Consider the following 26,292-nt stretch of genomic DNA (forward strand, 5'->3'; position numbering starts at 1 on the left):
GTGGCCAGGATCTGGAATGGGCTTCCAAGAGAGGTGGTGCTATCACCTAGCTTGGAGGTCTTCAAGAGGAGGTTAGATAGTCACCTGGCTGGGGTCATCTGACCTCGGTCCTCTTTCCTGCCAGGGGCAGGGGGTCGGACACGATAATCCATTGTGGTCCCTTCCGACTCTACAATCTATGAATCTATGAATCTATAAGGCAATCAGGTTAGTCAGGCAGGCATGATTTGCCCCTGGTGAATCCATGCTGACTGTTCCTAATCATCTTCTTCTCCTCCAGGTGCTTAAAAATGGATTCCTTGAGGATCTGCCCCATGATTGTTCCAGGGTGAGGCTGACTGGTCTATAGCTCCCTGGATCTTCCTTTCGCTCTTTTTTAAATATGGGCACTATGTTTACCCTTTTCCAATCATCTGGGACCTCTCTTGATTACCATGAGTTTTCAAAGATGAGGGCCAATGGCCCTGCAATCTCATCAGCCAACTCCCTCAGCCCCCTCAGGTGCATCCAATCCGACCCCATGGACTTGTATATGTCCAGCTTTTCTCAGTAGGCCTTAACCTGTTCTTTTGCCACTGTTGGCTGCTCACCTCCTCCCTGAAACTGTGCTGCTTGGTGCAGCCGTCTGGGAGCTGACCTTACCTGTGAAGACAGAGGCAAAGAAGGCATTGAGTACGTCAGACTTTTCTGCATCATCTGTCACAAGACTGCCTCCCCCATTCAGTAAGGGACCCACATTTTCCTTGATTCTCCTCTTGCTACAGACATACTGGTAGAAACCCTTCTTGTTATCTTTCACGTCCCTTGTTAGCTGCAACTCTAATTGTACTTTGGCCTTTCTGACTTGATCCCTGAATGCCTGAGCAATGCTCTTATAACTTCTCCTTATTTATTTGTCCAAGTTTCCAATTCTTATAAGCTTCCTTTTCGTGATATAGTTTAATGAAAAGTTCCCTGATAAGCCAACCTGGTCTTCTGCCACATTTGCTAGTTCTCCTGCACATTGGAAGGGTGAGCATTTGATGGTGAATGTTTGGAGCACATTTGGTGCACATGCCACATTTGAATTTTGACACTTCACTTTGCAACAAAATATGAATCAGTTTGTGTTGCACTGGGCCTTGAGGAGGACCTCTGCAAGGTGGGAGATGGACAGCTGTTTCTATAGCCCCCTCTACACATTACAGGCATTGCTCAATTAAGGTAAGGTACAGCAGAGGTTCCCAACCACTGGGCCGTGGCCCAGTGCCAGGCCACGAAGGGTTGGCTGCCAAGTTGTGGCTTCCGCTGCTAGCGGTCATATGCGGGGTTATAGCTGGGTGGAGGGAGGCAGTCGGCTCTGTGCACCCCATTCCACCACCATGGTCATGTCCAGCAGGTGCTGCCTGCACACCTTGCGATATTGGGGCCCACACTGGGCCAGAGGCAGGACCCCCCCCCAGCCCCACCTGCGGCTGGGAGTGGGGGGGGATGTGGTGGGGAGAAATGCTCGGGGTGGAGGGCAGGGAAGCGGCTCCACTGCTTCCTCCTAGGGAAGGCAGTGGAGCCCCTTCTTCCCAGGCAGTCCCAGCTGGGTCCCTCTGGGCCACCACCAGTGCAGCCCCCTCCCCTGCAGGGTACCCCAGTGTCCATGGCTGTGGTGCCCCAACCCAATCTGATCCTCGCAACTCCCCCCAGTATAATTACATTTAAATATGTAAATTAGATTAAATTACGCAATTACCTTAAGGCCAGCTACATATGCAAAATATTTATCATGTGATAAAATGCTTCAACCAGCTATAAAGTCAGACCTCAAAAACATGTACTAACTTTATACCTGGTTGCTGTAGAGCTTTAATTTGCACATGTAGCAGGGTTTCCCCTGCAGCTGGGAGACCCATCAGCTAACAGAGCTCCCAGCCACAGGGGTTTCATGCCCAGCATGAAACCCCCAGACCCTGGGAATCATGGCCACCACCATTCCTAGGGCTCTGTGGTGCATGAAACCTCTGGGCCCTGGCAATCACAGTTGCCATCATCCCTAGGGCTCAGGGAAGTGTGAAACCCCCAAGACCTGATGATCATGGTTGCTGCCATCTCTAGGGCTCAGGGGTGCATGAAAACTCCAGAGTCCTAATTATCATGGCTACCACCGTCCCTATAGTTTAGGGGTACATGAAAACCCCGGACCCAAGGTATCACAGCAGCTGCAATCCCTAGGACTCAGGGATATGTGAAAACCCCAGGTCCTGGGGACTGCGGCTGCTGCCGTCCCCGAGGGCCCAGGGGTACATGGGGCTCTCCCATGGCTAGGATCCCCTCAGTGGAGGAGGCTTCCACATGCATGAGCTTGCTTCACATCAGACCAGGCTCCCCCCGCACCAGCAATAAGGTGTGATGGGATCTAATACATGATCCCACAATCATGCATTAGCTCTTATCTCACCTTCACCTGCACATGCAGAGGGGCATGGGTGAGGTGATTTCAGTCTCTGGTGACATGGTGTTTTTTGTTGTTAACAAGCATTTCATGCTCAGCCTGAGGGCCATATACCTTTGCACTTTCACCATTTGTTTTTAATATTTGTACAGTAGAGGTTTAAAAAGTAAAAAAAACCCAAAAAACAAATAAAGCGAATAAAACCAAAAAAACCCCAAATTCTAATCTCTCTCTTTCTCTGCAGGTTGTAGCTTTTTGAGACTTTACTAGCAACTCTGATACCTACTCAGCAGAACACTTAAAGTACATGATTAACTTTAAGCATATAAAGCCCCTGACTTGAACCTTACAGGATTCAGGGGTTATTTATTCAGTAACAAAAATCTCTGTTAGTGCAGAGTTAAGGTTACCCAGTAGAATCCTCTGAAAACTCAGTCAAATAAAAGCCAGAACACCTAGGCCAGGAGTAGACATTACACTTTTACCGGTATAAGTGATCAGAAACTGGTCTACACCCGTAACAGAACACAAGTCTGGCACACAGAGACTGATTTAAAAATGGTGGAACCAAGTCTAAGATTTGCCTCTCCCCACCCACCACCAAAGGGTAAATGTGTGTTCTCTTTGCTACTGATCTAAACTATGCTGCTTACAGAAAACTACATAACTTAGATGGATTCTACCTTGGGCTTTCTGAATGTCTGTACCTAGCCCTAGTGTCAGGTACCACCAATTCAATCTTAACTCTGATTTTCTGGAGCTGAAAAAAAACACTGAAGTTTATTTGCATCAATGCAGCTATACTCATTCCGTCAGGTATAACGGTCTTGAATTATGGAGGAATTACTTTGAACAGCTTGACAGAGTTGTAAATGTAATATGACAAGATTTGAGGGAGCATATGCCTACCCCCTTAACTGTCACCACGTGTAAGAAAGAGGAAAGCAGTGTGTATGTATTAGGGAGAGTCAGTATGCCTTGCTTCTACAATCAGTGAACATTTCAGTAACAATGCACAAGGTTATTAACCCCAAGACTGTCTGAAGCCAGACAGGATATGAGAATGGTCTATGAGCTGAATGATGGATACATTAAAGTTTAATGTAAACAGTGGGTACACTGGACATCACTCAGAGTTAGGATGTTAGGCCAGAGTTAAGGTTGCATAGGTATACACAACTGACTCTGAATTTTTTTATTTTCATGAGATTAAAGTTGTTTTACCTTTATGCTCCCTTCCCAAATCCTGAACATCCTGGGAGAGTAAGAAGAGTGGGTCAGATCCTAGCCCTGATGACTGGACAAGGAGAGGGACTCAGACTCCCATGTAGAAGCAGGACCGGGCCCCTTCCCCCTCCCCGCAGATCTAAGCTCAGATGGAGCAGACACAAAGGGAGACCAAGACCCTTCTCCTGTAAGCAGAGTCCCCCCGGGCACTGACAGTATGGATAGGGAGAAGGTTTCAGATTTCCTCCAGAGCAGCAGGACCCCAGACTCTGGGCTCCCACATTACAAGGGACAGGGACATGTGATCATACAACCTCCTCCTGCCACACTTCTTGCCTCCTACCAGTATTTCACCTCTATACCCCCCTCTCATCCCTGCCTTCAGATCTGAGTCCTGACAATTCATTCCCAACTCTTCCCCCAAGGCATTCCCTCCTGCTCCCCAATCCTCCTCTATTCGCGTATTCCCCCCACCACTCTTCCCTCCAGTCTATTCCTAGCAAGTATTAGCACATGGGATTTATTTTTTCAAAAACATTACCCCAAATTATCCATTATGTTCAAATTACAGTTCCCACAAAAGAACACACCTCTTCTTGACAGAGGCAGACTATAACAACATGTCTATCATTCATTCTCAGATTTTTAACAAGCATAAGCATCAGTCTCATACTGACTGAATGTGACTCAGGTTTCATGACCATAGCATGTCCCCTTGAGTCACCTACATCACATGGAGAAACTGATTTTCAAAAAAAAAATTATAGGATTGAACAGGACCCCTTCATGTTGTCTACTCCAACCCCATGCACAGACATAAAACTTACTGCTTCTAAACCCATCCAGACAGATGCCTACCCAGTCTCTTCTCCAATGAGGGTGAGGCTGCAGCTTACCTAGATGGCTTCTTCCATTGTCCAACTGCTCTTAAAATGAGATTTTTTTAATTTGATTTGATTTAAATATGTTTTACTGTACTTTAAGCTAATATCCTGCCCACCATGGCATGGGAGAACCATTTTTCTCCATCTTCTTTAAGGCAGCCTTTCAAATATTTTAGAAACAGTTGTCATGTCCTCTACCAATCTCCTTTTTTCCAAATTATACATACCTAGTCCCTTCTACCTTTGCTCACATGGTTTGCATTCTAACCCCTTCATCATCTCTGTCACTCTCCTCTAATTTCTCTACATCAAGATGTTATCAATGCCCTTAATGAACCCTCTTGCTAGTCTTTCTGCACAGGCACAGTTACATTTTTGGGCCCATGAGCATTTAGCACATGTTAACTAACTGTACAACTCATTCTTTATTGAAATTTTCAGTATTGCTTTCCCCAAGGAGCTGTAGATGCCAGCACTAACTGAAATAATTGCTAAGCAACTGTAGACCATTGGGGAAAATCAGAACCATGGTGTGAACACCAAGTGTGTTCAAAAAAACACTTGTGGAAATTGTAAATTTTAGGAAATGCCGCTGTTTTTCCCCAGGGGCTCTCTCTCAGGAATTCCTTGATAAATTGACCATAAATATGGATCATAACCCTACCTCACATACTCATACACAGCAAATTTTACAACAACCAAAGAAAGCCGGCACATTTCAGAATACTTAGAAAAGCTGACCTTTAAACAGAAAGGGTTCCTCAACCTTAACTTTAGCAGAGCTGGCGCACATTTTGAGCCTAGATCTTCTAGCAGAAAATTGAAAATAGACTTGCATGCCTAATTACTTATTTTTAAATGTGTGACAGATATGCAACAATTTGAATATCTAGACTATAATTTACATAAATACATTTTAAAACAAAACATTTGAAATGTATTCCCTTCTTTAGTGCTTATAAACTCAAGTGCTTTCCTGGATTGGGGCCAGAATATCAGCACCTTGCAGGAGAGAGCTGAACATGCATAAATCAAACCTTCAAAGAAATGTCACATTCATAAGGAATATATTTGGGTGAACAGATTTAGAAGAATAAAATCAACAATGAAGAGAAATTAGAGTGGCTGAAAATTAATAAAGCACAGCTGGAATTATTTGATTCATCCACATTAGTTGCTTAAATGGCTCTAGGGCTTAAACTTGTGGAAGGAAGATACTTGAAGACTCAGGGGTCAATTGCTTTTGGAGACCAATTGACCTACAAGAATGCACTACTCTAAATTGGTCCTTGAAGAACAACTCTACTGCAACATATAACCAAAAAAGGGGGAAAAAAACCACAACAATTTAGACTCCCAAAAGCCGATACCAAGCCAAGTAAAATTTTACACACATGCAGACACATGCACAATCACAATATTAATAGCTTGCCAGGCTACAGATTTTTTTCCACAAAAGAAAGATTTACAGATTATTATTTTTGTCTTGAAACCAACTTTACTCTACTTTTTGTTACATGACACACACTAGAACCTATTTATTGTCAAGTTGCTGTTGTAACCTGGGCAGCACTTTGCATGATTCAGTTATGTTCGAAAGTCCAAGGACACCCAACTGCTGGCTTGGCCTTCTGGGTGTAACGTGCAGCTATGACAATCTATAATTCCATTAATTTGGAATTAAATGCAGCTGTAAATTCAAACATGAGTCATCTGTATTAGTCAAGCTGCTGCAATACATTCATCTGTAACTTCCCACAGTTTGTGTTAACACTCATTTGAAAACAAGCATGCTAAATACATTGGGTTTCTTCTAAACATCTCTTCAGTTCTTGTACACATAAACTTCTTTTTCCTGAATAGTAGCAATTATGTTCTTTACAAAATACCTTCATAAAGTAAGCGGGTACTACAATTAAATATTTTCTTTCAATAAATAATTTATTTGCATAAACTAAGAGCTCAAGATAATTTCTAACTACACCATGCTGCAAGAAATTCATAAAAGAATCCCTAAAAAAACCCTTAGATATATTACAAACTCCTGTTTGAACATATTTGCTTAGGGATACAGTGGGAATTTCATTCCTGGATGTGGACAGATGAAATATTATGCTGCTTTTAAAAGGAGGAAGTCTTACCACAGTTCAATTGAATCCATTGCAACTATTTCATGTGTCTACTGCGATCCTCTGCTAAGTGGAAGTTAAAAAGTGCATCATCTTAAAACAAATTTCAGTTATCAAAATCTATCTTCACTTACTGTGGGATTATGTAGACAGACAACACAGTTACAATGTATCAAACGATGGGCACCCAGGTTTCCTCACATCTCAAAAGTGGTACAATGTTCATCTGCCCAATGCTCCTGCCATTGTCATCCCTAGAACGTGTCACATTTTTTGGATGCACAAACTTACAATAATTTAAATTCAGTCATCTGAAAAATATAATAGCTAAGAATATTCACTTCCATGAATAGAAAATATGTAAAAATATAGAAAAAATACTAACTTTTTAAAAGGTAGAATCATTTCTAGTTTTACATTTGAAAAGTAATTTTAGAGTTCCAGAATTTTCTTTTGCTTTCCACTATTGCTACGGTTAACCAACATCCTGGCCTCATAAGTAAGGTGGCTGTTTAATAAAGAAGTAAAAACTATTATCTTAAGATGAATTTAAAAAAGAGTTAATACAGAAGTGCCAATACAGTTTCTTGTTTTCCAGTGCTATCACAGGGGTTATTTTACAATCTGATCCAATTCTTGACCTATCTCTAACAGGAAGAGCATTCCAAGATGATATCTTTCAATGAAGCTTTACACATATTAAACACAGAGGGAGTACAGTACGTTATTGCTACTACTTAATATTTTCCTATTGCATGGGAAGCTTGAAATTCAGAGAGATGGGTGATGAATTTTGATCTACAAAGATCTAGGTATCTCAGTTCTACAAATAATGCCACACTAAATTTACCTGCATAGTCCTCGGAGTGCCATCAATAGTGACAGGCAATAAGGGTGAAGCCAGGTTCCATTCACTGGTCACGTTTAGTTTCGTCCCATCAACTTCCACCTGTTGTGACACAAAACAAGACTGTTACTGTGAAGACGGACAGAAAACTGATCTCAAGTTCATTGCTGCATACAAAGCAGCGACCATTTTAAAACAGATGGCTCCCAAACAACCTGTCATGTTTACTGCTTCTGCCATAAAAGACAGGGTCCAACAAAAGAGTCTTCTAGCCATCTCTGGGGAGAGGTGAAGGACCCGTGAACAGCTGCCTCTGAGTAGCAAGGTTTCAAGTGATTTCCAGCAAGTAACAAACAGTCATCCAACTTTTAAACCTATCTGGACATGCTACATTTACTGCAATTAGACAAGTAATGCATATAAATTTCAGTGACACTTTGCAACCCACACAACAGGGCTTGCATATAATATTCTCTCCAAGGACCAAGGAAGAACTTTTCCTAGGCTTCTAATGAGGGGTTTTGCATTGTTATCTTAGTTAACATGAGGCAGTAATTAATTCTTTGATGTTGAATCTCAAAGTCCAGTCAAACTTTGCAAGTTCTGTCATGTTTTTTCTCAAACTACCACTAATCAGGGGACTGTAATTTCATGCTTACATTCCACTATGGTTATGCAGAAATGCACTCAGAAAAACTGCCATCATCTGTCTCTTTATAAGGGAATATTTCTACACAAAGGACAAACAATTTGGGTTCTGAAACAAAGTTAATAAGAGATTGAATCCTGATCGTGCTCCCCTTCCATTTATTCGAATTTCTGTTAAATATCACCACAAACTTCTGCAGATTGTACCATGCCATAAGGCGTATCAGTGAAATTAAAACAAAATGGCAGCAAAAGAATTACTATATATAATTATAGTATTATTTATTAGTATCTGTAGAGTGCTTTGAGCACCTACAAGATACCCATGGAAGAACAAAGGCAGGTAAATATGATTTCACTGGGGTTTTGTTTGTTATTTTGCATCTTCTTATACTCCTAAAATGCCTAAAATATTTTCAATCAATAATTTCAAGTTAACCAACAGCTCAAATGTTCCAGTAACCTGGAAGTAAATACCACTATAGCAAACCTGTATTCAGAATAAAAGATGCATCTTTTTTGAAAGACATAGGCAAGGGCATACCAAAAACACCATACATATATTAAAAGTTAATAACAATTTCATTTCATTTACTTGGCACTAGGCTCAGGCAATAGAAACTGTACTGCATCTTAAGAAGCTCATTATAAATAAACAGCAAAACTATCATGTAGAATTGCATTTTAGCTTGGGAAAACTTTAACTGAGAAAACTCTGACTTCAGACGTATGTTTTAGAACATAAAGGCTATCTTCAGTGGGAATGATCTACTCAATTGCTAAACAGGTTTTGTCTAAAAATAAAGTTGTGTGTGAAGACTATGAATAAAACAAGCCATTTATAATGGTTTACCAACAGGCTAGATCAGTGGGCATGTTTCAGGTGCTTTGCACTGCTCCAGTTAGGCAAAGCAGCCATAAACCTTTCTTAACTTAAAACAGATTTTACAGCTGCTTTGCATTGCCAGAGCAGTGTGAAGCAGCTGGAGCATATCAATGGATCTGGCCCAAGGTCAATACAGCTACATTGGCAAATATTATCTCTGCTTAGAACAGTACATGCATGTTTGACTGGCAATTGCATTTTGGAATGGCAGCTAATAGAAAAGCCAGTCCTTCTCTGCTGATATAATTTAAGCCCACCACTTAGAAACAATTGGCTGCATTTCCCAAGCACCCAAAACCATCTTGCAACATTTGTCAGTGAAAAACAGGTACCAGAACAGAATTGGAATACTGGTCAGCAAATAATTAAGTCTGTGCTTTAGGGCTGTACTAATACATGGACAGCCTTGTAGAAAGCAGAACTCACGACTAAAATCTGATCTTAGGGTATGAGTCTATGTCTCCACTTAGCAAACAAATTTACTGCAGTCTTTGAGCCTTCACAAGAGTTCATACAAATCTAGCCATCAGCAATTCCATGTTAAGTTAACTTTCTTAATTCTGGCAGAACCAAAAATGAGTGTGGCAATAATGCAAGTCAAGGGCCCTAGATCAGGCTTGAACAAATAGTGAAGCAGAGCTCAATAAATGCTGCAGTTTTTATTGCAGGTAGCATGAAATAAGAGAAAAAAAGCAAACAATACATTGTCTTTATCATGTATTCTCCATTCAAGTAGGCATGTTTGGCCAAACAAGGAGCTAAATGGCAGGGGGTCGGACTCAATGATCTGATTAGGTCCCTTCCGACCCTACCAACTATGAAATTATGAAACTAAAATGTGCAAGTTTTTACTAAGCTGCCAAACAATTTTATAAAGGTATCATGAGATTGCAGAGCCACTGGCCATCATCTTTGAAAACTCATGGCAATCAGGAGAGGTCCCGGTTGATTGGAAAAGGGCAAACATAGTGCCCATATTTAAGAAAGGGAAAAGAGAGGATCCAGGGAACTACAGACCAGTCAGCCTTACTTCAGTCCCTAGAACAAACATGGAGCAGATCCTCAAGGAATCCATTTCAAAACACTGGATGAAGAAGGTAATTAGGAACAGTCAGCATGGATTAACCAAAGGCAAGTCATGACTGACCAACCTAATTGCCTTCTATGATGAGATGACTGGCTTTGTGGATGTGGGAAGACCAGTGGATGTGGTATACCTTGATTTAAGCAAGGCTTTTGATACAATCTCTGACAACATTCTCGCAGGCAAGCTAAGGAAGTACAGGCTGGATGAATGAACTATAAAATGAATAGAAAATTGGCCTCAGGCTCAGAGGATAGTAATCAATGGCTGGATGTCTAGTTGGCAGCTGGTATCAAGTGGATTGCCCCAGGGGTTAGTTCTGGGGCCGGTTTTGTTCAATGTCTTCATCAATGATCTGGAAGATGGCATAGCGTGCACCCTCAACAAATCTGCAGATGACACCAAGCTGGGAAGAGGAGTAGATATACTGGAGGGTAGGGCTAGGATTGGAGGATTGGGCCAAAAGGAATCTCATGAGGTTCAACACGGACAAGTGCAAAGTCCTGCACTTAGGACAGAACAGTCCCATGCACCAGTACAGGCTGGGGGCTGATTGGGTGGGCAGCAGCTCTGCAGAAAAGGACCTCAGGGTAACAGTGGACAATAAGCTGAATATGAGCCAGCAGTGTACCTTTGTTGCCAAGAAGGCTAACGGTATACTGGGTTGCACTGGTAGGAGTGTTGCCAGCAGGTTAAGGGAAGTGATTATTCCCCTCTATTCAGCACTGGTGAGGCCACATCTGGAATACTGTGTTCAGTTTTGGGCACCCCTCTACAGAAAAGATATGGACAAATTGGAGAGAATTCAGCAGAGTGCAGTGGAAATGGTGAGGGGACTGGGTGCATGACTTCTGAGGAGAGGCTGAGGGAACTGGGCTAATTTAGTCTAGAGAACAGGAGACAGAGGGGATTTAATAGCAGCCTTCAACTACCTAAAGGGAGGTTCAAAAGAGGATGGAGCTAGAGTATTCTCAGTGGTGGCAAATGACAGAACAAGGAGTGATGGTCTCAAGTTGCAGCAAGGGAAGTTTTAGGTTAGATATTAGAAAGAATTTTCTCACCCAGAGGGTAGTAAAACACTGGAACAGGTTACCCAGAAAAATGATGGAACCTCCATCCTTGGAGGTTTTTAAGACCAGGCTACAAAAAGCCTTGGCTGGAAGGATGTAGTTGGGGATGGTCCTGGTTTGAGCAGGGAGTTGGTCTAGATGACCTCCTGAGGTCCCTTCCAACCCTAATTTTCTACGATTCTTTGATTCTATATTGGATCCCATTCAAGGTTTGCATGTGTCACGTGTACAAGAATAAAATTTCCTGATTAGCAGCATCCACTGGGGCAGGACATAAGAATGGGTTAACTATGGTCTCTCCCCAGCCATCTCAGAATTTGAAGACCTTGGTACAGAGGACTCAGAATATGGGAAGGAAGAGCTAGTCATGTAATCTATACCGACTACAAATCACAGCTACCTAAAAGTAAACAACTTCTCTTTCTTCTTTGAGCAGACAGTAGTAGGGTGAATCATACTGTAAGTGACTGCTAAGTAGTATCCCATTCAGATAGCAGGGATGAGGAGTTTCACCTGCAGCAGTTGAACTGTGATTACTGTGTTGCTGTCCTGAACTTGATCCCTGACCTAGCAAATAAGTCCAAGGCACGGTTCTTGATAAAAGTCAGCAGAGTACTCCAGGTCAGTGCTTTCCAGAACTTTCATATCTGCATATGTCTGCAACAGGATGAATAAGTCACTTAAACTGTGGTGAAGTGAGGCTTCAAAATCAGGGGCAGAGGTCATCATTCAGCTGCTAATCCATTTTGAGATTCTTGGTGAAAAGACAACTTGACATTTTGAATGCCATGTTATAATCAGAAAGAAACAGTCTGAATGGCTTGGTGCTTGTAAGAGATTAAAACAGAGTCCTGGATACATCTAGTATATGCAATTTTGTTTCCTTCCGCCACCAAGGATAGCTTGGGAAGAAGATGGGTGGGCTGATGCATGGTTCAGAGGAAATTCTAAAAGCACTTTGGGGATGAATTTTAGACGGGATCTCTGCATACTGATTATGGCTTAGGGAGATGCACAGAGCCAACGAAAGTTATGTGGGTTTTCCCTGTTGTGGCTGCTCTGTCACAGATGCAATAACCTTGTATTGAGAAGGCTTGAGATGGGCAGAATGGGAGGCTCCATGTGTTTCAAGAGTGCATTAATTATTTGGATGATGGGATCAAGTGCGTGTTTAGTAAGTAAGTGGATGACATCAAGTTGGGTGGGGTTGCAGACACTATGCGGGGCTGGGATTCAGAATTATCTGGATAAATTGGATAAATTGTTCAAAAGTCAATTAGATGTAATTCAGCAAAAGGACTGCAGTCTTGCACTTGAGACTCAATAATTGCATGCACAATCACAGACTGGGAAATGATTGGCTAGGCTGCAGTACCGGAGAGAAGACCTGGGGGTGACAGGGGATCATAAAATGAATATGACCCAACAGTGATCTCTTGTAAAAAAAAAACCCAACAGCATACTTGGTTATATTAACAGAAGTGTCACTTGCAAATCAAGGGAAGTGATTTTTCCACTCTATTCATCACTGGTGAGGCCTCACCTGGAGTGCTGTGTCCAGTTTGGGGCCTCAGACTTCAAGATAGATGTGGATGGACTGGAAAGAGTCCAGCAGACTGTCACTAAAAGGATTAGAAGCCTGGAAGGCAAGATACACCCCAGGAAATTATGCACCAAAAAAAAATCTAAATTATGCAAAATTACTATTATTATTATTATTTTTACAAATTAAATTAACTATAACACTATTTGAACCTTCTTTAAAAATATATGCAGGTACTTTGTATGGTTGGGAGATGTGTGTAGGGAGGTATTTGTGAAGGTGGTGGGGGTGTGGGTATGTGTGTGGGGTTTGTGGACAGGTGTAGGGTTTGTGGAGCATTTGTGAGGGGGTATAGAGGGCTGTGGGTTTGTGTGGGGATTTGTGAAGGTGCGGAGGTATGGGTGTATGGGGTTTGTGGGCAGTGGGGTTGTGAAGGGATGTGATTGTGTGTGGGGGTATGTGGGTGGGTGGAGGGGGTGGGGTTTGCAACAGGATTTGTGAAGGTGTGGGTGTGGGTAGGGGAGTATGTGGGGTTTGTGGGAGAGGGTGGGGGGATTGTGAAGAGGTATGGGTGTGTGCGCGTGAGTTTGTAGGTGGGTGTGGGCCCCCGCCACATCCATCCCCGCCCATGGTGCACAGCTTGCCACCAGTGCAACAGCAGCAGGTCCTCAAGGTGCTCATGGCTGCAGCAGGCAGAGCACCTGGTAGCGCACACCTTTGGCCGAGTTGCAGGGCCTGCACATGCTGGCATGGTGTTGTGAAGAGGTATGGGTGTGTGCGCGTGAGTTTGTAGGTGGGTGTGGGCCCCCGCCACATCCATCCCCGCCCATGGTGCACAGCTTGCCACCAGTGCAACAGCAGCAGGTCCTCAAGGTGCTCATGGCTGCAGCAGGCAGAGCACCTGGTAGCGCACACCTTTGGCCGAGTTGCAGGGCCTGCACATGCTGGCATGGTGCTGGCTCAGCCCACTGGTGCATGCCTTCAAACCACACCAGGCTGGCTCCATGCCAGCATGTGGGGCTCTCAGCACTGCAGGTGTGTGCGGCTTCCCGCTGGAAAGCTGGAAGTCCCATGTGGGGGTGTTGAGCCCCAGCTCAAGTCTGGGATCGTGCCCGGTATGCAAAGGCCAATAAAGATACCAGGGGTGAAAGTACAAAGAAAGTTTATTGCTAGCAATAAAAGGTGCGAGCGGAATAATTTCACGTAACAAGCACACCAGATTACTATTTCTAAGCATCTTTTATATAGAAGTTTTTGAGCCTTCATAAGCATCCTTGTTTGCTGATTGGTTATAAAGGAGTGACGCAAGGAGTTCTTTACTGAGCATGTCTCTATACCTGTGTTTTAGCCATGTATCTCATTTACATACATGTATGTTTCATTAGCATACTTTTTCCCCACCTAGGGGCGTGATTTTTAGTATTTTAATGAGCCCTTTAACCCAGTACTTTGCTTCTTGCTTTTGTTTTCAAACCCCCTTTATCTAGAACTGTCTCCTCCTTATCACTGCAGATGGGCATTCGTCACATAACATTCTCTTCTGCTTCGTCTCTGAGTAGTGGTTTCTAGGTCACTCCTTACAGGGGCACGGAGCTGGCTGGCCGGCTCGATGGCATGTGGACTGGAAGCCACATGCCATCAAACTGGGCAGGCTCTGTGCCTTCACATGGGGCTTCCAACACTCTAATGGGAAGCCACATATAAAGACAAGCAGAAACCCACCTGACCCTATGGCGCATGACTCCATTCCTTCATGTACAGCTTCCTACCCAGCTCAATGGCATGCAACTCCCAATCCACACCCCATAGACCCAAGCTAGCCCTCCATGTGGGACTTCCAGCACTCCAGCGGGAAGCTGAACATAGAGGCATGGAGTCGTGCACCATCAGGCCGGGCGGGCTCCATGCCTCCATGTGCAGCTTCCTGCTGCGAGTGCTGGAAGCTCTGCATGGAGGCACTAAGCCGCCCAGCCCGGCCCAATGGCTCACTGCCCATACTCACCCACAAGCCGCACACCCACCCACATGCACCCACCCCCCTGTCCTGCAGGCAGAAGCTCTCCTACCTACTTATCCAGCTGTCCAGTTGTGTGGCTCTGTGCCTCCAAATCATGGAGGTGGAGATACAGAGCCTGCTGCGGTTAAATTATGCAAAATTATGTGATTAAGCGTGGGCATGCCTTTTATGCAGAAAAATGCGCAGGCACATAACTGCATAATTCCCCAGAGGATAGCAAGGTGTATGAAGGAAAGGCTTAGAGAATACGGATTATTTAGCCTGGAGAAGAGAAGACAAAGGCGGGATTTGTTAGTAGTCTTCAAATACCTGATGGGTAATTATAAAGAATATGGAGATAGAAGCTTTTCCGTGGCTATAGGACCAGGAATAGGATCAATAGCCCAAACTGGGGCAGATAAAATTTAGATTTGGGATTAGAATAAACTTTCTGACTATGAGGTTGGTCAAGCACTGGAAGTTGTGCAATCTCCATCCTTGGAATTTTTCAAGGACAGTTTAGACAGACACTCCACGTTGCTGGGATGGTCTAGCCCAGGATGTTCCTGCCAAGTGCAGGGGGCTGGACTAGATGACCTCACAAGGTCCCTTCAAGTCCTACTTTCCTATGATCCCATGTTGCCCAGTAGGCAAACATTCTCTGATCATTGGGTAAACAGAACTTTAAGAATTTTTGATGGGGCAGGAGGAGCAATAAACATGATTAAATGCAGGGTAATGAGGTGAAATCAGTGCAAGGTGACCTTTAGGCAGAGCTGAGCATGAGACACCTCTTTCAATACATAGTAAAAGATAGTTCTTATTTTGTTCTGAGACAGGTCTAAGCTAATTCTCAGATAGAACATACTACCCTGGCAGATGTTCTCCTGATCTGTTACAGGATTTCTTTCCCCGTATGTGGTATTCAGCCAGCCAACCACAAGGCAGTCGGTACAGTATTTTTTATCTGGATGGAATATCTGGGCCTGTTGAGAAATCAACGCCACATGGTCTAGAAGGCAGAGTAAAAGGTGAGTGAACACTTTCAGCAGGCCTCTTTGCCAGATTTGCCCCAACCAGTGTGGACACATCAGAAAAATTACAACTTTGTCTTTCTAAATCTTGAAGTTGCCCAAGCAACTCAGAGGAACTGGTGAAAAAAACATGCAGCAAGTCTTTGTTTTGAAAAAGAAAGACATCTGGTACCCAATCTCAGAACTCTTTTTAGACAATAAGCCTTAGACACCTTTTTAGCCAATGATTTTCCAATTTTCCATTGCCCTTGGGGGGCATAATGAGTCTACTATGGGGTTCCTGAGCTAATGAAATATCATGGACCAGTCTGTCTCAGCCTGCTGGTGTCTCCATTATGGTCCCCTCTCATCAGCCATGACCGAGCAGGTTCAAATGGCACACCACTTCAGGGAAGCTGCTATCACTCTGGAACATTTTTTGAATACTCTCATCAGTGTCACAGAGAATAGTGGTGATTAGTAACCTTGTACTGGTAATGATTCCACCGCATTGTGAATCCCTGGCATTTCGTATGAGCTGTGTGGATGGGTGTGTGTGAGTGCACAACCTACAAATCAAGAACCAAGAACCGTTCTTGGGCCTGAAGAGGAGGAATGGTGGAGGCAAATACTACCATCTTGAATCTGAAAGAGTTTTCCCTTCTATTTCTTACCGATACCAAGGTAGTCACTGATGATATCAGTGGGTTTTCTTGTCTCTTTTCTTCTTGCTGCCCAGAATGTGATGTCTGTTTGGAGAGGTGTTCACTTAGGAAAAACCAACAGGTTCCTTGGAAACAAAAGTCTCCTTTGGGTCTGAGGTGATGTGCTTTGACAGCTTAGGTAGGTGAAGTCTGAGCCATGCATTGCTTGACAGGCATGTTCCAATGAGAATGATCTGCAAACTGTTCACTTATCAGAGATGATGTGACTATCCAACAGAAAAGGCATCAGTTATGCCTGTTGACAACAGATGAGTCCATCTCACCTCAGGCAAGGGTAAAACCCTGAAGGCTTCCAGTCTGTCATGCAGATGATTTAAAGTAAGGCAGGCCTTACTTCATTGTAAGAGGGTACTTTTGCCATTTCTTTTTTTGACCATGCAATTAAAAGAATCAACCTAAATGAATAATTAAGAAAGATGTATTCACAAAAATAACTTATTAGAAGCTCAAAGAAGTGCAGTCAGTTGAATATTTGCAATGTTCTATCTCACTGCCAAAGAATAATGTGGTAAAAAAGGACTTCAGGGACAGCTTGGCCATTTTACCCCTGACACGTCCTCTTGAGGCAGCCTGAAAAAGCATATGGCACATGTAGCCTACAAATCCAAACATCTAACCTCCCATCCTTAAGGCACATGTGCACTGCTGGTGTGACCCACACAAGCACATATTTAAAGAATAGCCTTTCCGTTTTAAAAAACCTTTAAAATTGGAAGACCACAGAAATCAGAAGCCTCTCTACAGTGTTTCTGCAATATTCTTATTATGTTCAACTCTGAGAATACATATGAGCAAACTGAATTTTGGCAGATAAACTGATAGCAGAAGACAACATACAGCTAAACAAAGACTAAGTACTGAGCATCACTTAATGCAAACAGCAGTAATTAAGATATGTAAGACTAACTGCAGAAAAAGTGCATAAAAGAATAAACAGAGCAAGGACAAACTGAGAATGCTACTAAAGCTAGGGACAGAAGTTACACATAAACCAGTTTAAGTAATCAGAAACTGGTTTAGACCTGTAACAGAACAGACATCCAATGCACTTAAACCAGTTTCAAGATGGCTGAAAATGGCTTAAGATAAACCTAGCTGAATGTAGTATCAGACTCAATTGATTTGAGTCAAACTGGTTTATGAAATGTCTGTCCCAGACCCCTTCCTGGTTCAAGTTAAATCACAGTCCCTCAGCATCCCAGCATGCTTTCCAGCCCTGGGCTGGGTGGTCTGCTCCAGACGGCAGGGCTGATCCCACTCCTCTGCTCCCTAGCAGCAGCAGTGAGGGCTGGCTGATGGGGGGGGGGGAAGCCCGGCTGGGGATGCAGCCCAGTCTACGGGGGGAAGGGGGAGGGGGAATGCTCCCCTAGGCAAACCCAGGCTGGGGGATGGGGCCAGGGAAAGGGACTAAATACTCCTTCCCTCACTTACTGCTGGATGCAACTGTGGACTACAGATCTGAGGCACCTGGAGGCAGGAAGAGGAAGTGATGAGCAACCCTGCAAAGTCCTGCTGCTGTAATTCTGGGCTGCAAATCCCAGAGACCTCACGGGCAGCAGGAAGAAGATGTGAACACACAGCCTGCTCTAGCACTTCCTGACTTCTGGCCTGAACCACTGCAGGCATGTGGCTGCATTTCCTGAATCAAAGGTAAATATCTGTTCATTTCTGTTTCAATTTATTCTGTGCAGCTTAGACTAACCTGCAAAGACTGAATTGATTCAGCCTCGGGCTTTTTGACTGTCTGTACTTAGCCGAAAGGAGGAGAACACTTTAAGCCAGTAACTAAGTACTCTCATATAAAAGCAAAAGCAATAAAAGCTTGTGAGATGAGAACATCTTTCATACAAATTAACTCAGTGTTAAGGGGCATTATGTCCACTTACTGTCGACAAAATATATTCGCATTGGTGTCTCAAAAAATGGCTTTTTTTTTTTCTTTTTCCTCCAAATGAATCTAAAGTCAGCTTCATACACCTTTAATGTGGTTGTCCATGTACTTTCAAAAGGAAACCAAAATAAGTAAGGTTACAATTTCAGTAAAGGCCCTCTTTTTACAAACTTACTTTTGTTCATATTTGTGCCTACTTTTAAAAAAAAGCCCCCGAGAGAGTTTCTGTCTATACATCACCTGCCCTTAAAAAAGCTCAGTTAACTATTTATAGATCTTGCCCTTTTGTACCCAACTAGATCAAGCAATTCATTCTGTGCATGACTGCAGGAGAGAAATTCATTTGCTCTAAGTGTCATCAAGGCAGCCTTTTACCTGCTATGAATAAGACCAGAAGACTTGAATTGCTGGGCTTTTACTTCAAATGCATGTTTCTACATTGTATGAGGTACCATCACTCCTTTCAAATTTTCAAAGTATTTAGAACATTTATAGAATAGGCAGCACATAACTGCAAGAATAGTTCCCTCCCCTCATCCAAGCACACACACACAGCTCCATATTAGATTTATTTTCTGTAAGGTAACAGATGCATGCAAATCACCAGAGGATGTCTTGGGATGTCTCACACTGGAAAGAACAGCACACCAATCCAGAGGCTCATGAGAATAAGACTATAATGAGGATTAGCTCAGTAGCAGTGGAATCGGAACAAAACAAAAAGAAAAGGAATGGCCTTTAACACCTCAGATCAACAAGACACTACTTTTGGGCTAAGTACAGACATTCAAAAAGCCTGAGGCAGAATTGATCAAATTTATGCAGGTTTCTGTAAGCAGTATATATAGGTTAACTGGGGGATGAACAGAACACACGCTCACCCTTAGGTATGTGGGCACACAGGCTGCCTGAACTGGCCGAAGCAAGCAGGTTCGGACTCCCCGGGCTGCCAGAGACAGCTGAGCAGCCAGGCCACCCATGATTGCCTGCTGGGCATGGAGAAGCATGCCCCCCTTCGTCCCACCACCCCTCAATCATAGTCATCCACAGGCACGGCACCCGCAGCCAGGCAGTGGAGTCACCCATGCTCGCCATCCCCTGCAGCGTGGTCATGCTCCCTGGGGCTATGCCCCCTCGCAGGGAGGTATGTGGGTTCTGGGTGGGCTCCTGAACACCCAACCCAGGAACTCACATGCCCCCCACAACAGGCACAGCCCCAGTAAGCCCGACTAGGCTGCAGTGTACAGCTGAGCACCCCTTCCCCCTCCGCCCCTGTCACCATCAGCCATTGTGCTGACACAGTTCTGTGAGAGCCCAGGGCAGGGCCAGCTGGGCACTCACCCAATACAGCCGAGCACAGGGGCCTCAATGTGAGGGGAGGCTAGCAGTGGGGTGCAAAGGCACTTGAGATGCCAGCAGACAGTGACCTAACATGAATCAATAGGGGACCTGGTACAGAAGTTCAATTCCCTGGTTTAACCTAAATTGATGAAGTCTAACGGCACATCAATCTAGGTCCATCTTAAACCAGGTTCCACCATTTTAAAACCAGCCTATGTGCACCAAACTTCTGTACTGTTACAGGTTTAGACTGGTTTCCAAGCACTTATACCAGTAAAAATGTAATGTCTGTACCTGTCCCTGGTGTTTACCAGAGCAACAGTCCCCTTAGAAAAACTGGAGAGAATATATATACATATATACTCCAAAAGCACTCTACTCAGGCAAATGCCTTTGTTGTCTGGCTGCTTCAATTTTTCCTGTGGAGTCATTACTGAGAAGACAGATTATATTTGTAAGCTGACTGCATGCACTTATGTCAAAAAGCCACAATAATGTAGGCACTTAAAAAAATTATAGCAGGTAAAGAAATCAGTTGCTAAGAATTTATTAAAGTTTGTCAGGTAGCGTTTTTGTAACAATCCTCATGGCTTCAGTCTACCAGCCTGCCAATAGCTGGGGGAATATGGCTCACGTCCTTCCAATATCATGGGAGAACAGGAAAAGACAGACAGATCATCCTCCTCTCTGTTTTGTTTGCCCCACCACTGGCAGCACAAATAGGGCCCTATCCTGCTAAAGTCTGTTTTAGGATGAGTGCGCACTGGGTGTAAAGCTAGTTCTTAAATGATTGCCACTGACTGTGCATGCACAGTGCAGGTAATACAGTTGTTAGCAAAACCTAAGGGTGACTCTGTGTTTCTAACACCAGATATAATGCAGGACTAAACACAAACCAGCAGAACAAATCCTTGAAGTCCTCTCTTCTCTGCAGACATGTGATGCAGCAACAATTCTGACCCAAAATGAAATGCAAATTGGGCTTGTAAAGTAAAACACAAAACATTTGGTTCAGTTCCCACAACTGGTGGATGCTGCCATTTGAGAATATTACAAGTCACAATTCAGACTTATGTACTGCAAACACTAAGCAAATCTAATCTTTGCCTGCATTCGAGATGCCAAGTTTCCATTTTTTCACGTTAGAGGCATACAATTGATCCCAAGACCTTTCACACTTGACTCTGCAAAATGATACCAAAATATAATGGCCTTATTGTAAAACAAAAAACAAACATCCCCCCCATTAAATAACATGTATGTATTTATTTAATCTTGTCTTAAAGAAGTACTTACAGTTTAGATAATAAGATTTTGAAATAGAACTGCATTAATCATGAATTTAACAGGCATCTCCACTAAACCTCTGTGGTAAATTTCATAATCAGAAAGGATGGACAGGCAAAAACAAATCATTTTTAATAATAACATGCTTTACAGTTAGATCTCTGGCTAAGAGCCAAGAGCTCCTGAATTCCTAGCCTAGTTCTGCCACTGAGTTGCTACGTGGCAGTAGGCAACGCCTAAGTTTCAAATTTTTGATGCTTTAATTATAGAGGAAGTCAGCTTTGGACATCTAGTAGCTGCTTGGCTGCTGCTAGGAGAGAGGCTAAGACAGAAATAAAATTTAAAACAACAAAAGAAAAGCAGGACAATTTTAACAGACACACAGAGACTTCTGGGGAAGCTTGGGGGTGGCAGGGAATCATTAGAATCTACAAAAGTTGAGAATTATGCATTGGTGGGCATCTGTGTCTGGCCTATATATAATGCATCTTATAGCAAGCAGCAGAGCACTACAACAGCAATTGCCATGTCTTGCCAATTGGGCAGAAATGTTTTATTTCACACATCATTTACAACTTGGTACCCAGATCCAAAAAAGCCAGCAGGCTTCAAAACAGGTAATGAGAAAGAAAGTGTTGCTGCTTATACTTGAAAGTTGTATAGCTTCTTGGGTTAGATGCACAGGGTAAATGGTCATACTGGACATTGTGCGCCAAGGATTTCAATTATTTTCCTCATTCAACTGAATGCAGCAAAGCTATTTCTCTTTAAATTAGTAAATAATAAGGAAAAGGGAAAAAGATGGATCTGACATGTTGGATTGACAAAAGATAGTTACCTTGGCACTGATTTCATTCAATATCTAATTCTCTTGGTCTCATTTGTCATGCCAGGACATAGAGCAGCAACAGGCCCTTAAACAGATGGGTCTGCAGTTATTTAAAACTCAAAAACACTAAAACCTTAAGTTTACAAACCCTGCTACCACCTTTCTCTTAGCTAAGATGGGGGCGCTAGCCCTAGTTAAAGCAGGTTCTCTCAACTCGATCCTACTTTGTCTTTGCCCACTGCAGACTCAAGATATGTCCATTCTACAAAAAAACACAAGGGAATGTATATGTACTACATATTCTGGGGAAAAATGTACTATTGCCAGCTGTGCTAGTTACATGTCACACCAATTATCACACACAGTGGCTGCAGGAGTCCTTGTCTAATTTATTTTCAGATGCAAAAAGCACCCTAAACAGTTTTACTTCAAAAGTACATGAGTAGAGGAGATTAGTTGAAGTGAAGTGTTACTAGAAGTCCATTTTTCTGTCTTCTTATTAACTGGTTAACATTTAAAATATTAAGCCTAAAACTGAAGCAGGGATTTCACCTCAGGACCTGCAAAGATCACCAAAATGGGAGAGCAGAACATATAAAACAAATGGCAACACTTGTGGAGAATATGCCATACCAAAAAAAATACTCTGGGCTGCATAATTTATCCTAGGCACCATTAGCCTAGATCATGACAGTAATACACATTTTTCACCAAATGAATCAACATAACTTTTTAAAAACAATGACTGCATGAAAATCTTCTGAGTAAAAATACCATTTTTTCCTTGTAGAAACAGCTTAAGATAGCCTTTAAAATAACCACAGGGAAAGGAAGAAGAATGTCAAAAATTAAAAGAACCCAGCTGCACATGCAATGTTTAAGGGCAGGAGGAAAAGATTAAGCAACAACAGGATGGAAGGATGGTCAGGAGAGATTTAAGTCACCTTCCCAAAGCCAATGGAGCTAAGAAAATTTTGGAAATGACTGCAGTCTTAAGCAAGATGGATCCCATAGGACAATGGGAGCCAATCTTTCTGAAAAGTGTGCCTGAATGCAAGGTCTGCACCTTCCTCGAGTTCCACTCCAATCCCCCATCCAACCTACTGCTCTGCTTTCTGCTCCCTGGCCAATCTGTTGTTTTTACTATCTATTCTTTGCCCCATGCTCCCTGCCTAATCTGCTGTTTAGTTTTCTGCTCCCTCCTCAATCTGCCGTGTGCCACTGAGTGGCTGTTCCACCATAGGAGATGGTGACTCAAAATTATATAGCCACGTGAATATCAGACTTTTTACACTCATCGCTATTAGTCTTACCAGTTACATTGATTACATTGGTAAAGTAATGTTCAAGCATTCATTAATAGAAACAGAAATTTCTTATGGCAAATAAATGCTGTATACATTCTGTGTTATATCAAGGCCCTAACTAGTCAAGTTTAATAAGGTGCTAGTGGAATTGCAACTTTTTTTCTTAACCAAGGCTAAATTCAAATTTGCCATGCTAAGCAGCTAAGTTAAAAGCAAATCAACAATATTACTTTACAAGAAAATCTTTCCCATGTTAATTAATTCTAGCTCTTTTTATATATTAGGCTGAACAAATGCAATTGCATTTTTGGTCCATAAGAGCTGATATGGAAACTTTTCCATTAGTTGTTTGGAACATTCAGTTTTCCGATCTACGTAAATGTAGGGGAAAAAGTAAAGTGCACACCCTGAAACAGTTTGGCAGTAGAAACAGATTACCTACATCCTCCAGCATTAAACAAATTTCCTCCACATGCAAACCTCATATCACTATGATACTGTAACTACAAAATGCAGTCAGCACCTGCTAAACAACCTCTTTATTTTAATCACCTATAAATATTCAAAACTTTTTCACAAATCAATGATACACATCCTTTTAATAGCTGTCAACAAGGATGGAATGAGTCTTACAGTACACTAAATAAAACATGCAAAACATTATACATGAAGTCAGAAAGACATATTTGCTGCAACAATGAGGAATTCTGGAGGCATCAATTCAGCAGCAAAACTGCCAAATTCCAACTTACAGGATATTCACAGAACAAAAATGCGCTCTGCATCTTGGTCACCAGAATCTCACTAAAAACAGTGCATCTTGACACCTCAAATCTCAGTTCACCTATCCTGGTGAACTGCCAAACACCAGAAGAATTATATATACGCTTATTTAATACAAACTCATCTTTTGTTCCTGAGTGTGTTTTCATCATAGCAAAACAAGAAGTTTGTTTTCTAAAGAATGATTTTTTAGAGAGCTACCTTAGCCCAGTGTCAAAACATGCCATGGGGTGTCTTACTATTTATACTCAAGCAGCTAACATGCTAGATCTTATTTAAAACTTAGGGAAATAACAGAAATTCATTTCAGTCTATCATCATCAATAGTTTCAAATTCTTGATAGGAACCACAGGGTAAATTTTTCCTTCACTGAAACTTTAACTATGAACATTTATATTGTTAAATATAAAGCTCTAACTGTCCACAGAGATGCTTACATTTCTTTCTGCTTTCAGCCAAATAAAGCATAAGTGCCCCAAGTCTACCCCAAGCATAGTGGCTAGACTTTAGCCACTTACAGAAAAACTACCCAACCTAGCAGACACAGATGCCAGTCACGCCACAAAGAGAAGCAGCTACCTTAGACCCAAGAGAAGTCAAAAGACTAAAGGATCTTCATAACAGCAGAGCCACTGGCTTCTCTCCCATGAAGATGTTATCTCCTTCAGAATTCACTGTCAAAAAAGGGTTTATTTACTCCTGAATTTATCTTGCTCTTGTTTGTGTAATGACACCACATCACCTCCACTGCTAGGAACCCTATGTAGACAAAAATAAACTATTTTCCCTAGAATGACATCCTATAAGAGAAAAAACGGTCTTCACCTTTAGTGATGGGGGGGAGGGTGGATCTTTTAAGTAATCAGCTCTAATTTCCTTTTAATGAAGATGGTAATAATGACAAAAATATCATAAAGTAGAGGCAATATACTCAGAAATACCTGAAATACCTAAAATACCACAATTACTTCCCCAAAACTGAATCTCAGATTGCACTATGCAGCATCTGCAAGTAACCATATAGACCTGGGGTGGGCAAAATATGTCCCGCAAGCTGGATCCAACCCACCAACTGATTGCACCTGGCCTGCAGGTCGGCAGCTGCAAAGTCATAGGATCTGGCCTGTGGGGAGCAAGCAGCTTCAGCTGCTGTGTCAGGTTGGGTAGGCAGGCACATCCCAGCTCCAGCCCCAGCTTACACCAGCTCCTGCCGTGTGCTGGAAGCAGCATTGGGTGCACAGCAGCATCAACTGTGGCTCCTGCTGGGGATTGGGGCAACTGCCTGGGACTGCAGCTGACGGAATGATGCAGCAGTGTAACCTGTGGACCCAGGCGGACGCCCTGATCCCCAGCAGGAACCAGCTGGCTATGTCCACAGCTAATTCCAACATCCACCTGGTGCTGGACGCTGCGATATTAATCGCACTGGCAGTGGAACAGACAGCACTGAAAGAGGAAGGATGGATGCAAAAGGCGTGACTTAAAATGCAGGCCAGTATGATCCCTCCTCTCTTGATCCATCTTATATGTTTTTCCCAGGTCCAAGAGGAGAACAAGTTCCATGCAGCTGTTGCTCTCCCCTACAGCCATGTGGGCAAATCCTAAGCACTGACAATATCAGGAGCAGAAAATGTGCTACATCCTGTGAGGGGCTGCAATAAGTTATTTTCCCAAGGGACACAAAGTGGAACTGGGGAAAGAAACAATTCCATCCAAGAGTCACGGTTCCTTCTGGGGACTATTCCTAAGACGTTGTGACCTACTACCAGCCCTTCCCTAGGGCTTGGGAGCAAAGGCTCAACCTGGCCCTAACCGTAACATTTTTTTTTTTTTTAAGAAATTAATTTGACTCGGGTGTATTCCATATTGCAATATTTTCTATGAAGTAAAATAAATACTAATCATTGTGAATTCCATCAATACGAGTACATTATTTCTGTTAAAACACTTTAAAATACACTAGCTAAACTTAAACTTTGCAAGTATAGAGGGCTAAAAGTCGGTGGAACTACAATGATTTTTACCAGCTCAAAAAAATTAAAATAAAACAGTTACCACTAACTAAATAATGCTGAATGGGACATTCTTGATATTTTACTCTCTGGAAGGATTTGATAAGCTTGAGCACCACAGTAAAGATGGTATACTTTACTGTGAGAGCTATTAAGGAGCTACGCCTAGGAAATGAATGATACTGCAAATTGTGGACAAGCTGGCTTTCATAGGGCCATTAAAGACGTGTCATTTTCAAGTTGATGCCACTACTTGCACCTCCTGTAACAATTATTCTCAATTTCTTTTCATCTGTCCCATAAAAAATGATTGCTTGTGCTTTACTTAATCCTCCACTTACATCTACTCTATTGTTCGTCTCTTTCC

At 42.7% G+C, this 26,292-nt stretch overlaps 1 protein-coding gene across 4 annotated transcripts in view; it reads right to left on the reverse strand.

The window, feature by feature from the left end:
- PCCA (propionyl-CoA carboxylase subunit alpha) overlaps nucleotides 1-26,292 on the reverse strand; it is a 465,712-nt gene that overhangs the window by 96,728 nt on the left and 342,692 nt on the right. For all 4 annotated transcript variants that reach the window (XR_003094961.1, XR_003094962.1, XM_025208618.1 and 1 more), the window contains exon 19: nucleotides 7,513-7,611. Coding sequence is in view for 2 of the 4 variants with exons in the window: in XM_025208618.1 (XP_025064403.1) it covers nucleotides 7,513-7,611 (99 nt within the window). In the remaining 2 variants the exon portion in view is untranslated. The remainder of the gene's footprint in view (nucleotides 1-7,512; nucleotides 7,612-26,292) is intronic.

Source organism: Alligator sinensis, unplaced genomic scaffold, assembly GCF_000455745.1.
Source record: "Alligator sinensis unplaced genomic scaffold, ASM45574v1 scaffold744_1, whole genome shotgun sequence".
In the NCBI taxonomy this organism is placed as follows: Eukaryota; Metazoa; Chordata; order Crocodylia; family Alligatoridae; genus Alligator; species Alligator sinensis.